The 15,720-nt window shown below is 42.4% G+C and overlaps 1 protein-coding gene and 1 long non-coding RNA gene across 3 annotated transcripts; one reads left to right on the forward strand and one right to left on the reverse strand.

The window, feature by feature from the left end:
- The first annotated feature begins 892 nt into the window (after positions 1-892).
- rundc3aa (RUN domain containing 3Aa) lies at positions 893-14,693 on the forward strand. 2 transcript variants are annotated; one of them, XM_051389228.1, is made up of 11 exons: positions 893-1,122; positions 10,043-10,170; positions 10,435-10,568; positions 10,711-10,796; positions 11,031-11,120; positions 11,709-11,789; positions 11,888-12,053; positions 12,156-12,313; positions 12,917-13,030; positions 13,219-13,325; positions 13,688-14,693. In XM_051389228.1, exons 1-11 carry the CDS (start codon positions 1,016-1,018, stop codon positions 13,828-13,830), a joined length of 1,314 nt encoding a protein of 437 aa, XP_051245188.1. In that variant the 5' UTR covers positions 893-1,015; the 3' UTR covers positions 13,831-14,693. The 2 variants fall into 2 exon arrangements, with proteins under 2 accessions (XP_051245188.1, XP_051245189.1); XM_051389229.1 differs by having other exon boundaries at positions 10,043-10,158.
- LOC127357072 (uncharacterized) lies at positions 3,266-7,199 on the reverse strand. Its single transcript, XR_007882132.1, has 2 exons — positions 7,015-7,199; positions 3,266-5,979 (listed from the first exon to the last, which is right to left on the reverse strand). It is a non-coding gene; the product is annotated as an uncharacterized LOC127357072 (long non-coding RNA).
- Positions 14,694-15,720: the final 1,027 nt, after the last annotated feature.

Here is a 15,720-nt window from a genome sequence, read left to right on the forward strand (position 1 = left end):
CAGCGCCCCCTAGTGGCCCGGAGTGTGTGTGCGCCTCCTGCTGGTCGAGGGGGGGAATTACACCTGTCCGTGATTAATTAATTGTATTATTATAATTATTAATAAATAATAATGATAAATATTAGTACATTAAACAAATAAATGTACTTTTATAATACACACAAGGTATGGAAGTATGGTAATTGTTTTAGTTCTCCATTATGTATGTACTATGTATGTTTATTGGTGTATTGTTTTAATGTTTTACTGACACTGGTGGGCTTACTGGGTGTCTGGTAATGTGTGAACAATGTCTTTGATTGTTTTTAGTATTTATGTTCAATCTGTGCCCAAACTGTAAACCAAAGTGCCTTAGAGGAATAAGATATCAAGGTAATCAATTAATTTGGTATCCGTGAAGGTTTACAGTATCTTTTACTGTTAAAATCAATGAAGTCTGAAATTGGGAACTCTATTTATTGCTCTTGATTTTTTTTTTAAATACAACATTATTTCCAGAATAAACAAAAAATAGATATAGTAATCGACAGTTCTGTTGTTAGTATGAGCAGAAAAAACAAAAACACGTATGCAAACAAAACAAATGAGTTTACCAAAGCAAATACAAATGAACAAAGATGACTTTCGTTGTGTTTTGAGGGTGTGTTTATATATTGAAAGCTATGTAGTACGATTATTCAATAAATACGTGAACGCATCATTTCCAATGCTCTCTCAGCTGTGCCAAATGCATGACGTACGCTGTAAAACAACCGGAAATAAATGTGAACATAAAAGCATCATCACGCAGATAAGCGCCGGGGATTTTACTTCGAAAATCCTAACCGGAAGTTAAACATTGAATCACCTCTAACTTGACGCCTGTCGCCGCTTTCCTGTCCTCCTCCTCCTCCTCCAGCAGCAGCAGCATCCGCGGCTCCCCCCGCAGAGGACAGCGGGTGTTTGTAGGACACAGGAGGGAAGGGGGGTCCTGGCCTGGGCACGGATCCCGAAGAGGCCCCGGGGCCGCCGCTGGATGGAGTCGGGCTGCATTCAGACCGCAATGGCTATGGGTCTGACATCGAAAAAGGCGTCTGCTCGGAGCGTCGGCGTGGAGCGAAAAAACCTCATCACGGTCTGCAGGTATACATCACGACACCGTCGACCGGCTGTATTATCTGCCCCCCCTGCATGCTGCATGAAGGAGGGTGTTTATTTAACAAGCTCATCATCCCTGCGCTGGTTCCTGGGGGGGGAAGCAATGGCAGCAGGACGCAGAGTAGATGCAGAAAATTGCACACATTTGTAGAAATGGGAAGGGATGAAGAGGAGGCAGGTGCGTTTTCACCTTCACATACCCCTGCCATCACACCCGCTTGTCTAAAAAAAACCCATAAAACCTACATTACTCCTTTAATTCTCTTCTCAAATAATGAGTTTATAGCATCCTTTTTGTTCCCTGCATGCACTTTTTCTGTTACCATTTCCCTCTTTAAAGATCATCATCATCTCTGGTGTGACATTCGTGCAGCGTCCCTCTAAAATCTCTCACGCAGGAGAGTCTGTTTTTACTTTGAACAGGTAGAGACACCTGCTTGATCTTTCGGTCCGTGCTCATAAATGCAGCTTTAATGGATGAAAATCAAAACCAAAATCAGCCCAACAGCAGGTTTCTCCCTCCATCACAGTCAGGTTGAGTGTGGGACAAGGGCATTTGAAGCAGTGCAAGGACTTCTCCTCCTCCTCCTCCTCCTCCTCCTCCCTCATCATCATCATCAGTGTCCCTCAGCCTACACAGTACAGTGAGTCCTGATGGACTGTACATGTGCAGTCTCTATATATGACGGTCTTGTGCAGCGTGACGAGAGGTCAGGGCTGTAAAAGTCTGAGCTGAGAGGAACCTTTTTGATTTACCTGATGAGATTGTAGTTTTGCTGCATGTCCCGTTGCTAAGTTACATCTCTTGGCTTTAGTGTTCACATGTTTTTGGGCGATTTAAGGAGGTTTCTTTTTCACAGTGTTGTCGTTTATATGCACGTCATCCATATTAAGGCGTGTGTTGTGTGTCTCAGTGTGATCTAAAGGAGCAGTTTACAACCTTTTGTAAAAGAAGTCGCAACCACTAATCACAGATTGTGTGTTCACTGTAGTCGGCCCCGTCAGTGTGGACATGATTAGTGAGTAGTTTGACAAAAGGGGAGGCCCAGAGGATGTCATTGAATCCACTACTTCACAAAAATAAAGCATACATTTAGAGAAAAGTCAGGAAAGATCTGCCTTTTTAATATGTTTTTCTTTTTATTCCTTCGGATTTGGGAACCCGTGACATAAATAAGGCTAAAAGTTGAAAATCAATGTATTATAGTATCTAATCTATATGTAATCTATCTAAACAGTAACCTTATTAATCATTGTAGTGTATCTGAGGGACCCATTAACATAATATTAGTGATCACCTTGTTAAATGGTGTCTTAGTCTAAAAAAAAAGTTCTATATACAAAAAATATACACACAATAATGTTGTGCATTGATGATCCTATAGTTTCCTCAGAGGTGGTATTCTTACCAGGAGCCGTTGTTTAAAGGAAATCCTTTTGGTATTATTTACAGTCATGTAGGGTATGTTTACTTTATAATAGCAACTCCAGCTCAGACTTAAAATGCACGCATGATATAGGCGCTTTTAACAATTGTTTTCATTATCAATCAATCAAAATTTCCTCATTATTTGATTTACTATGTATAAAATGTCAGAAAGATACTGAACAATATAGATTTATAGCTCCTTTAACACTCCGAAACCCAAATATATTAAAATTACAGCCGTAAAAGCAAAATTACATCAAGAATTTTTGGCATTTCTCCTTTAAAAATTGCTTAAATGATCAAAATAGTTGATTATTTTTTGCTTTTGAACAACTAATTGTCTCTTTTTGATATAGATATTTTATAGTGGCGTTACCCTGCTTCATAGTATTTTTATATTCTGCGATATCACCAGAGACTTACAGCTTTACTTTGATGCTTTTATAGTGGTCTAGTCACATTTATTACAGCATTACTCTGGGTCTTTAATTGTAAATTGACTATAGTCATAAATGATATTGTAAAGAGGGACGTAATTATTATTCTGTAGTGTGCAGAGGCGTTCTGCCAAAGTGACATCATGCTCTTAACTTTTCTTTTCCTGGGACTGTCTCTGTCTTCGGTTGTATTCAAAGTGATTGTACAGGGGATTTATAAAACAAATTAAGACTCAAGAAGACAATGTCAAGACACCTCAAATAGACACACAATCAAGCGTTTTTTTTATTCCAGTACCTTTTCTGTCCAAGGTCCTGTCTGCATTTTAGTGACACGTACAGTGAAGCAGAACACACAACATAACACAGAGCATGTCTGCAAAGAAAGAAAAGTTCTCACGAAGGACTTACGACACAGAGGAAGATTAGCGAGGGCACAAAAAGACTGTTGTTTTCAGTTTGGCCTGACCGTGCTAAGACCAATTTAATCATTTAAGCATTTTAATGACAAGCACACGAGGACAAAGACAAGAAATAAATCTCAAACAGCTTTCCATCAGTAATGCTTACTACACAGTTTCTTTCCATTTTCCTAATGAACATGACATTGATTAGGTTCAGTTGGAGGGCAACTTCTTCCAGGCAAGTCTGTGTCGCTGTCAGATCTGCATCTCCTCATTCGTGATGTTTCTGACCTTCTTTGTTTTAAAAATGTTTTTTTTTTTCTTCTTGATGCCATTCTGGTCAGAGTTGATTCAAGTAGTCAGAGGTTGTTGTGTGTTCGTACAGTCTCATTGGAGAGAGATCCTGAATCAGCAGTGTGGGCCTCTGGCTGTGCATTGAAGCCGGCTGGGCGTCATGTTGGTGCAGGATGCGAGATCCAGGCTCTGTCGTGCTGCTGAGACACAGCTGCTTCCACAGCTTGAACTGCTGCCTGGCTACAGTAGCTAAGCTGACGTTAGTGCTCGATTAGTACACCAGGCCAAGCCTTTATTTTCCCCTAATACATATGTGTATATATAAAGTCAGACCTCTTTTTTTCCCCCTCGCTGTCACATCATACACGTTTAAAATACAATCAGCACACACACAGATTAACATTTTCAATTCCTAATTCATTTGGTGAAGTTATATCTTTTTGTGGGACTTCAGAGAAAAAGGGGGGGGGTTTCTGTTCACATTTGGGTTTTGGGTCTTGTTACTAGGGGGTCATAACAGAGACAAAACTGGCGTCACAGTGTATTTTCTGGCATAATGTGGGTCACAAGTACCAGGCACAGAAAGTTGCCTAATGTCTGCTGTAAGTGCCGGGTTTACAGTTTCAGACTCAATAGAATAGAACCAATTATAATTAGACACCCGACACCCATATGTACAGCAATAGACATTTGTGTATCGTAAAGGAAAACCTGATCAAACATTTTGACCTCCACAGGGAACATTTTTTCTGCGTGAGGCCTGTGTCAGGGACTTAAAGGCGTTACAGGAAAGTTCTCTCACGGCACTGAAACCTAGACTTGAAATTAAAAATAATGATGGCAGAAAAAAGGTGAAAAAGTTGTCAAGTAAGAAGAATACTTTGAGGGTAATGTGATACATGAAAATAAACATGATTTTAGCTGCAGTGTTTTTTTGTGGTTTTTTTTACCTGGCAGCATCAGAAAAACCCAAAGGAACTCTGTCGTAATGGCTTTGAAGAGACTTGGTGATATTTATCATGTCCACAGTGACAACAGTGTCATCGTGATCTACTGTATCTCTGTGCTGTTGCCACTAGCAACAGGTTTTTATCTTAACGTGGCAGGGCTGAGGCTTTTTTTTGCAGTCGGTGGGAATTTTCATGCAAATCCAGTTTAACTTTTGTTTATCAGAGCTGGATTTGAAGGCCACATGCTGTAGTGTAATGTCTAAAGAAATTTCTGTTTTGTTGCTTTAGTCTGGCTAAGAGCTCTTGTTGCCGCTGTCCGTGACTGGTAGAGCCGTGTTGCTGTGGACACGTTGAAACCTAAGAAAACATAGATAAGATGAGTGAGATTTGACAGGTCTGATGTGAGGTGTTAATCCCTCAGCTGCGTCCTGTAAACAAGGGGAATAGGGAGTGAAAGGAGAGAGGGTGGTGGTGATGTGGTGCATCTTGGCTGAGCGTTTGAGCTCTTCCGGGGCGTGGCTCTAGAGTAGAGAATGTTCTGTACCGTAGTAAACACCACTACATATTCATAACTCATGGACATGCTTCTGCAAGTGGGCGGATTTTTTGAATTCTGAACTAAGGTGTACCCTTTTCAACTTCTCTCAGTTCCATTTTAAACAATAATAAGAAAATCTTTGAACCTACATGTCTGGAATAACGCTGTTTTTCTAGTTCAGTTTCTGTGCAGCCTTCTTTTTGCATTTTCCCTGATTTCCGAAGCTGTATTTATTTTTATTTTTTTACCAACAACATCAAGTATGTGAAATTACAGCAGGTTTCTATAGGTTTGACAAAACATTTGGGCATCTCTCATCTACTCTCTCACCAGCAGTTTCTCTGTGACACCCTGTTATTCTTCCTTTTACCCCCCTGTCAGGTTCAAACATCTGATTTACACTCTCAGCGCTTCTCAGCCCAACACCCTTACTGTCCATCTTGCACACGAACCCCTTCTACACCTCCTCTGACCATGAAACACTTTGCCTTGACGCTTATTCACAGAGGGGGTTGCGGTGAGAGAGAGACACACCCAACTGTAGTTGCATTTTTACGTCTTTTACTCTCTTTTGATTTGGTCCCAAATTATCATTATTATCTTAATATTCCTCAAGGCACACGGCATTCTTTCTCTTGGCCTTTTGTGCCGATCCAGTACAGGACAGGACAGGACAGGACGTCTCCCCCGACAGTCCAGGACGATAAACACAGCACTGGCTGGTGTTACACAATGCTGCGGCCGGTGAGGAGTCCGCCTGTGTCATCTGATCCTGCTGGTTATGCCAAGACTAAAGAGAGAGACAGAAAGGGGAAGGGAAAGAGAGAGAGAGAAAGGAGTCAGGGAAGTGTTTATGGGGGGAAAATGGAAGCTGAGAGAGTTAATGTGAAGCTTTGTGTACTCAGGTTAAGTGTCACTGCTGATAAATGTAGTTTTGGTTGTCTGGGGTTGGTCCTGCAGATCAAACACACTTGTGCAAGTACAGTAGAGGGGTGAGAGAGGAGAACAAGAGGGCATTTAAAGAGAGCTGAGAGTGGGCTTGGCCGCGATCCAGGCTGAGTGAGAGGGGGCACAAAAGAAGCTTGTCAGAAGGCCCTGCAGTTGTTTTTCAGTGTCAAATCGTACCAAGAGCATGTTGCTATTCCACTCCATCCATTTGCATTTGAGGCACGCCAGAAATTCCCCTTCAGATCAAAGGACTTCAGTTAATGTACAATCATCTGCTATAGTGTTCCTTTTGAGATAACGCTGCCACTTTATCTGGTCAGAGAGGCCTTTTACAATCGTTGACTTTCTTCTGTTTTGGCTTTTAAGCGCTGTAGCATCAACAAACACGTAGCTTAGCCATTAATCAGTGGTTCCAACACTGGGGCCCTGGGAACTACTGGGGGCATTTGGTGGTTTTCCAGAGGCACTCTGCACAATGAGTTATTGCTTAATTTCATAAACATTTCTGTCATTGGAAATCAGCACAAAGAGGACGAATATATGATCAGTTTTGACCAAAAAAAGGTCTCACTACCCACTTAGTCTTTAAGTTTTAGACAGAATCATACAATTCTCTACAAAATTTATTTTCTGGTGAGATTCCTAAAGACAACATCATAGAAGTCAAAACCTGTGTTCTTGGGGAGCTGAAATGTGACAGTGATTGTCAATCTCCGCCCCAGCACACAATATGATTTGTTTAGTAAAACTGTGGGTCATGGCGGAGTAGAGCACATACTCAAAGGAAACCCTACCTAACACCCTGGAGCTCTATTATACCTTGACCTACATGGTATTTGCAGATAACATTATGAGGCAGAATTTAGATGCCACTGACCTTTTTTCCATGATAAATCCGGCATCATCAAAATCATGTCAAAGGTCCAAAAGTAGATTTAATCCAGTTTTCGCTCTCAGTTGGAAAAGACTCTGTGCAGATGCTGTAGCTGTGTCCGTATGTTCTCTGTGATGGTGCTGTTCTCTTGTGACATTTTGTACCATTCCCCCCACCCCGCGATGAGGTCCCCTCTTATCTAGAGTGTCTTGCGTTTGGGGAAGATCGCTTTCCGAAAAGAGGTGGTGGTGGAGCCTCTGCTGAAGGAGGCGCTGCCCAGGGAGATCTTGGTCTTTCCGCTGGTGATGGTTGAGGAGCCCAGAGATGTTGTGCTCCTGCCCCTGGAGATGGAGGTGCTCCCCATGGCAAGCTTGCTCTTTCCCCTCTTTATGCTGGTGTTGCCCAGGGTTAAGGCCGTCTTCCCCTCGGTGAAGCTGGTGTTGCCCATTGAGGAGAAGCTCGTCTTCCTGACCCAGATTCGACGGAGGGGTTCGGGGCTCACTCGACGCAAAGCATCGCACACTCATGCAGCACACCCTTCTCTGCCCCTCGGGGATAATAGTAACATCAGCTACAATCCAGAGCAGACCAGAATGCTAAGCGTGGATAGCACGACCCCCGTGTCACATAATGCCTTCGTTGAGCTGATCGACGTGGGCTCTGGAAGGCCACATACCACCCATGTGTCCCTGTGAATGGACAGAGGCAGCCGTAGGTGGCCACAGCCTATCTGGAGGGAATGGGACAGTGGAGCGATTGTCCTATCTCCACGACGACACCGGACGGTTGAAGGACACATTGTTGCAAAAGGGCCAATCTGCGGTGACATCACTTTCTTCTGAGCCATTGTTCCCTATAGCCTCTGATTGTAAGACATAGCCTCTGTGTACGACTGTATACACCATATGTGAAATCAGTGGCACTGTGTCAGATTTGATAAGAGAAATGATGGATGTGTTCATGCTCTCCACATGGAGTCGAGGCTTTGATTGCACCTCTCCTGTGTTTTTTGTGTTTGGTCTCCGTTTTGAAACATGGGTGTGGTTCCTTAAGTTGGTGTTTATTACCCATGTGTGTCCTTGCTGAACTGTTCGCAAGTCATTAAGGATTTTAGTCTTTAATTTCTACCTTTTATGTCTTTATAGATCGTAGAATCTCTCACAAAAACTTGACAAAACAATCAAGCCAAGCAGTGTTTAGACACGTTACTTTTATAAGCATTGTTACATCAACCAGCTTTTACAGTTTTTTTCTAGTTCAAAACTGTGTTTCCTGGTGGACACATGGCAGTATAGTTATGGAAATGTGCAAACTTCAAAATCATCTCAGCATGCACAAAAAAAATACCACATTTATACGGCAGGATGTAGACATGGTGATGACTCTATATGCACAATACACAGGAGGAATAGTGCTGATGAAAAGCACACACTCTCTTTTGTCTCCATGTACATCTGACACGGGTGTTTCACACTTTCCCTCCCTGCCACGTAGACACACCATAAACCATCATCTCATCACTGTCACATTTGCATAACACGCTCAGCACGGCTTTGGAGCATCTCACTCTTGATTGCAAACCGATTAGATCTGCAACTCACTTAGCACTTTCTTACATGGGAATCCACTTTTGTACATTGTGCAAACAGGTAGCAAATGATGTCATGCCCACACTGAACCGTAATTCCTGACACACATTGATCACAAACATAGCAGCTATTATTTTTTTTTATTGACTCTTAATACTACTGACCTGCTAAAACTGACCAGATAGAAATATCCTTGGGTTTTTAAGTGTGTGCAGGAATCATGTGTGAAAATCCCAGTAGACGTTGCTGTGCGTTTCTTTGCCCCTGATGAGGGTGGTTTTGATCACAGACACAGACTTGGTCCCATGGGTGAAGGTCAGAGTGGTGAGAGAGCTTGTGGTCTCCCCTCGTGTAACAGAGGTTTTGCCCACTGCTAAACTGGTGTTGCCCAAAGTTATGGTGGTTCTGCTCCAGGAGATCGAGGATTTACCCCAGGAGATGGCGTACTTAGTCCTCAGGATCGAAACCCTGCCTTTGGTGAAGGAAGTCTTGCTTGATGAGAATGTGGTTTTCCACTCATTATTAGAGTCTTTTTTGGACTGCTTGGCTGCTTTGGGTGTCTTAGCCGCGGCTTCAGGGGTCCTTTCCATTTAGGTGTTCCTGCGCTTTGACATCAAGGCTTTGCGGAAAGAGGTGGTTGTGGTACCCCGGCTGAAGCTGGCCCGTCCTAGAGCCACAGTCGTCTTTTGCCTTTGGATGGTGGAATCTCCCATGGAGGTGGTGGTCACTCCCCTGAAGATGGAGGAGTTGCCCAAGGAGACGGTAGTCTTTCCCCTGGCTATGGAGGTGCTTCCCACTGCCAGGGCAGTCTTGCCCTCTGTGATGCTAGTGTTGCCCATCGAAACAGTGGCTGTCAGCCCGAGCCCGTGCCTGGATGCCGGCTCCTAACATGCGAGCTGCTTGTGGGTGCAGCAGGGTGAGCTTGTGAGGTCAAAAGCCAAACTAAGGCTGAGACAGCGGCTGCCCTAAATAGATCACACCACAATGTATAGATTAGTGGGAGGGAATTATTTGATCATTCTTTGATGCTGGCCGGTCCCTCAGAGAGACAAGACCCAAAGGAACCTGGAAGCACAGCGTGCACAAAGGCTGAAAAGACAGGGGGTTAATTGTATTGTTTTCATGGTAACACTGCCAAAGCACTGAAGGGGTACATTGTGCACTACACAAGACAATTGGGGTGACCTCAGTGTGATAAGATGGCGTGGTTCCCAAAAAAGAAAAAAACCCTCCTCCCCACCATTGTTGCAGGGTTCAAATACAGTAGTACATTTGTCTGCTTGCGTACAGTAGACGGCTGCATTTCATCGGCTTGTGCAGCACACAACCAACTGAAAGTTCAAATGCTTCACATATGCCAAGTAGAGAGTGAGATTTTTTTTTTCCCATTGCATTATCCTGTGTTTGTCTAATTCCTCTTTCTCTGTGTGCTTCTGTTTCAGATTCTCTGTAAAGACTCTCCTAGAAAAGTACACAGCAGAGCCTATAGATGACTCATCCGAGGAGTTTATTAACTTTGCCGCCATTTTAGAGCACATCCTCAGCCACCGCTTCAAAGGTAACACTGCAGGTAACATATAGCACAGGAAAAGATGGACAAATCAGCTAATATGACTATAAATGTGAAACAGATTTGATATAAAACTGGAATAGAAATATACTGCATGGATTATACTGTAGTGATTGACCATAGAGGCAAAGTTATCGTATTATCAAACGGCAAAACCATGTATAATTATACAATTAGCTGTGCTGTTGCCGTGGTTGCATGCTTCCAGTGTGGGCTGTTGTCAAAGCAGAAATGATTTATTGCTGTGTTTTACTCTTGGACCAGGGTCAGGAAGCTGGTTCAGCTCAGATGGACAGCGCAGTTTCTGGGAATATATCCGGCTGGCATGCAGCAAGGTGCAGAACAACTGCATTGCCAGCATCGAAAACATAGAAAACATCAGCACATCACGAGCCAAGGCAAGGGTAGTTATATGCAGAACTGTGTCCATGACTGTGAGTGTGTGTGTGTGTGTGTGTGAGTGTGTCTGTGTGGGATATTGCAAGAGAGAGCAGCAAAGAAGGGCCTCTGTTCCTACTCACTTTTTACATTGTCCTGCAGGGGCGTGCGTGGATTCGAGTGGCGCTGATGGAGAAACGTCTGTCTGAATATGTATCCACTGCTCTGAGGGACACAAGAACAACCAGGTCAGGCTGATGATTTAATGGGACAATTTCTGATTTTATTTATATTAATAACTTTTTTTTTTTATCACCCATGTGGCTTTGTCTGCTCATCTTAATCACTCAGTTTGTCCAGTTAAAGTATCACCAACTTTGCACCAGAGGGAAAGTACATGCTGGCTACAGATCATTAATTTGCTGCAGGTAGAAGCACTGCTGTATTGTTAAAGAGATGATAACCAGCTCTATGCCTGACAGGAGGTTCTATGATGATGGAGCCATTATGCTGAGAGAGGAGGCCACAGTCCTGACTGGCATGCTGATTGGACTGAGTGCCATCGACTTCAGGTGAAGACATACACTAAAGACTGACATACAGAATGTTTCACTATATAAGTATACAGTAGTATACTCCAGGCTTTTTCAAATCAACACAGTTATGTGGTATGTATTTGTAAGCTATTTTAAGTGTCCTATATGAATTAAATGTAAGAATTGTGCAGCATATTCTATTTTAGGAGTACAAATGCATCTTCAAACTGTTTATACTGAATCATTAGGTATTTCACATAATTGAATCAAACAAACATGTCTCAGAAGTCTTTTGCAACCTCATGCAGGGGCTCGACATCTGCGTTTAGTAACCCTGTTAAAGTATTAGTATAAAGTATGTATTCCTGAATAATACATCATGATAAGATGAATATGTACTTTCTCTCATGTTTAATGTATTTCCTTATTAATTATGTAGGTGAAAGTATGCCTGACACATATACAGTATAAAAATGACATATAGTACACTGTACTGCAGGCACTGTTTATACATAAAGCTGAACAAACATTTTTACACATGTAGCTTCCAGACTACATTTCAATGTATTGATATTTACTGATAAAGCAGAGTCAATAGTTTTTTTTGTCTCTGTCTCTATGCAGTTTTTGCTTGAAGGGGGAGACTTTGGATGGGAAATCTCCAGCTGTGATTGACTACACACCCTACCTGAAGTTCACTCAGAGGTGAGACTGACCCACCTGAACTGGTCGCTAAACTTTTTAGCATCACATTCGTGTGCATGTAGTGACGCTGCAACTCTCTCGCCTCTCTCGCCGTGCAGCTACGACTACCTGAGTGATGAGGAGGACCGTCGCAGTGTGGACAGCAGTAACAGCGAGGAGAGCGTCCCCGAGCATCCCTACATCCCTCTGGTGACCGACGAGGAGAGCTGGAGCAACAAGTGTCGCAAGATGGAGCAGAGGTTTAAGATCGTCTATGCTCAGAAGGTGACTCACAACATCTGTTAAAACCAAGTTAATGTTTAAATTCTTGTTGCTCACTACGGGCTTCTACATACAAATCCCTGTCTCTTTATTTTCATGCTGCAGGGTTACCTGGAGGAGCTGGTGCGCCTGCGGGAGTCCCAGCTGAAGAATGTGGAGACGGAGAACAAGTGTCTGAGAGCCAAGGTGGAGGAGCTGACGGTCCAGAGCCAACAGGAGAAGAAGGAGCTGGAGGCCATCGTGCTGGAGCTGCAGGCACAACTGTGAGAAAACAAAACAAACACACAAACATTGAATTACATTTACCTGATTAAAAAGCTCTTGCTATAACACACACATACACACACACACACACACACACACACACACACACACACACACACACACACACGCACATCAGCTTTCCGTTCCAGCAGGGGTTACAAGAGGAATTTTAGAATAACCTTACAATGAGAAACAGTTGTTATTTAGATGGAACATTTTCCTCAGTACAACACAGATTAATGGTCTATAAACCTACTTTACTGTATTTTTGTCTGTAGAAGTTGAAAAGAAATTACAAATTTGATGCAGATCCAATTTTTGATGCCAGTTTATGATGCTGTACTCATTGAGAAGTTATAGATTTTTAATTTAAACTCAACTATGAACTATATTGATTTTGACTACGGTTTGAAATTTGGGGATTTGGTGGTGCTATTGAGTGCAAAGGAGAGTATTTTTAAATAAGAGTGAAATTAATGAGTTTGTGGACACAAAAAAGTGGCTCACCTTTACTGTTCAGGTACATATTTGAATGATAAAATTACTATTACTAGTATCAGAATTAAATTATTTGTACTCTGTACTATTTGTGCTTCATCCAGCTCTGCCCTCATGCCTTGTGATTCCACCCATCTGGCTAAAGATCTTGCCATCCCGCTGGTCAACCAGTGGTCCACCATCACAAACAACCAGGGTGATGTCAAGCTTTTCCGCAGGTAAACTGAAATGAACAGTTTTTCTGTTTCTGTGTTTGTTTGTTTTTAAATTTACATGTTTTGCTTGATCCCTAATGGTAAATAACAGGTAGCATAAAGAAGCAGTTGCTTATACTGTAGTTACAATGAATGCACAGAGCATTGCTTCAGGTATTTGTGCCATGATGATGATGATTTTGTCCACCCAGGAGGAGTTTTCACAGTTTGGAGCAACTTTCTGCCGAAGTCAGTCTGAACTCAGACTCCCACAAGACTGATGGGAGACAGAACGGAGATGCTGCCTGGACTTCAGCTGGTAAAACTACTTTCCGCTGCTGCTACATTCATCACGACATATTTGCTTGCAGTCAGCCGTTTAATGCAATATTCTAAAGTAACTAACTTTTCCTGTGTCCATTTTTAAAGTAGTTACACTTTATATACTCCAGAAAGAAAACACAGTTGTAAAGTAACATTTCTGCTTGAGTAGGAATGTATTTGTGCTCTTTCCACTACTGCATAAAAGCCTTTCAGAGGCAGCCACCCCTGCACATGTACATACATACTCACACAAAGGCACTCTTGATGCCTGTTTATGGTGTTTCATGTGGGCAGCTTGAACTATGCATGATCAGAGGCTCAATTTCTGTGTGCTTTTCCTCTGCTTTGTCCCTGTAGGAAAAGACAACACTCCCTCCATGCTTGGCCTGTGTGGCTCTCTGGCCTCTTTACCGAGCTCCAAGTCCCTGGCCAGCCTCAAGTCCAGCGAGTGTTTGGTCAACATCAGCACTGAACCCAGCCCTGCGCTCTCTCCCAGCTAGGAGCTCTAGACCAACAACAACAACAGAGATTTAACCCCCAGCCTGTCTGCCTGGTGATGCTGCGTTGACCATGCCTGAAAACCCGACCAAAACCCTGCACCCACAATCCACCAAGACCACTGACAGCTCCATGAGAACACAACAGGAAAATCATCACACCATCTCTGGATTTTTGTACACATGAGAGTGAAGTCATCATGAAGCTAAAAGGATCCATCTCTTTTGGTTCTTTCCCTTCTCCTTGCCTTATCCGCTCGACTCTTCTCTCACACTCTTACCACAGCCACTTTGTACTATCTGTGAACCCTTTCATCCACGATCATGCAATTCCTGAAAACTCCTGTCAGACCTTTTCCAGTGCATCCGTTTATTTCCTTTATTTGTATTCTTACGAGTATTCTTCCCATGACATCGTCTGTGTGTTTGTGCGCCTTGGCCTGTTTTATCCAGTTTTCTTGTCAAAATGTAACCAAAACAGCACTTGCAGCTCTTTGGATGCAACCACTTGCAAAGAGAGATGTGATGATCATTTTAAGAGATGCAGATTATCATATAAAGTAAAGGAGGGATTTTACAGACTGTCCTTACAGTGACATAGCACTGAGAAGTATGTTTTATGTGTGACTGAATAGTATCTGGGGTCTGCCACCCCTGAAAGTGCATATCATTCCTGCTTGAGTAATCAAACACTGTTACAGTGTGTTTAAATCTGTGCAGCTATTTTTTGAATCTTTCAAAATCTTAAGCTACCACATATTTTGATTTATCTAATTTTATCCTATACAGCAGTGTGTTCTTTTTACATGCATACACTGGGTTATTTTTGTTTGTTTTGTGTTGCAATAAACTGCCTTTTTCCATTACGTGTGCTTGTTTGTGTGGATCGCAACTCACTTTTTGGAGACACAGAACGACAATGGCAAAAGCATTTAAAAAGACATTTATAAAAGGAGATAGAGATGTTTGATTGAGCTGCTAGTTGCATGGGACACAAGCTCTGGCTCCATCTTGTGGTGTAACATTGAAAGAAAGCCCAGAATGCTCATTCATTCTTAACTTGAGGGTCTTACAGACAAAAACATGGGTAACTTGATTATAAAAATAATTATTTTAACCAATGAGGTGAGGTTAGACTGTACAGATGATGCTTCCAGATGGATCAAAACATTATTTAAGTGACTGCAGCTATAATATTTCAGTCAACCTGTAAGCACCCATCATGCTGAAGTGTCCATTATCAAGATGCTGAAGCTCCACTGAATAGAGATCGATGCCTTCTCCGTGCAAGGTAGAAGAGCGTTGCCATATTGTTTATGGGGGACCTGACTTGCTTTCCCCTCACTCTCTTAGCCACAGCGCCTTTCAGAAAGTGCCACATCCCCCCCGCAGTCAACAGAGTGACAGATAGTGTGAGAAAGTTTTAGTCATGCTACCAAAATGGGCTATTAAATACAGAAACATCTAAAACACCCACTGGATTCATTTTTTATTTGGTTCATTTTACATGATGCTATAATCTGGTACACGTGCTTAGTATTTCGTCCAGACTTTCTGTCTGTGTGTGAGTGCCAGAACACATTGCTGGCAGTATAAATTATAATGCACAAATCAGATTCACTGAGCCTCTGTTAAGGCCCTTATGAAGCTCTAATGAGAGCATATGCAGGTGGTAATACAGTGTTAAGGAATGACAGAAAAACTGTTACTTTAAGGCCTTTTAGGTTTCATGCAGACAATATATATATACAACTTTAGTTTCATTTAAGATTGTGTTTGTGGCTCATACCTCATAGGAAAATATACATCAAAGTATTATTGAATACTGTGCATGAGGTTTGTTGCACTCTTTATTGTCTATTAAACACAGTGCACTTCTTGCATTGTATCAGA

Source organism: Dicentrarchus labrax, unplaced genomic scaffold, assembly GCF_905237075.1.
Source record: "Dicentrarchus labrax unplaced genomic scaffold, dlabrax2021, whole genome shotgun sequence".
In the NCBI taxonomy this organism is placed as follows: Eukaryota; Metazoa; Chordata; class Actinopteri; family Moronidae; genus Dicentrarchus; species Dicentrarchus labrax.

Excerpts from the sequence above, each read along its gene's own strand:
- rundc3aa (XM_051389228.1), top strand. The coding sequence starts at position 1,016 with ATGGAGTCGGGCTGCATTCAGACCGCAATGGCTATGGGTCTGACATCG. Across the intron at positions 1,123-10,042 it reads AACCTCATCACGGTCTGCAG|ATTCTCTGTAAAGACTCTCC; the intron begins GTATACATCACG and ends CTTCTGTTTCAG. Across the intron at positions 10,171-10,434 it reads CTTCAAAGGTAACACTGCAG|GGTCAGGAAGCTGGTTCAGC; the intron begins GTAACATATAGC and ends CTCTTGGACCAG.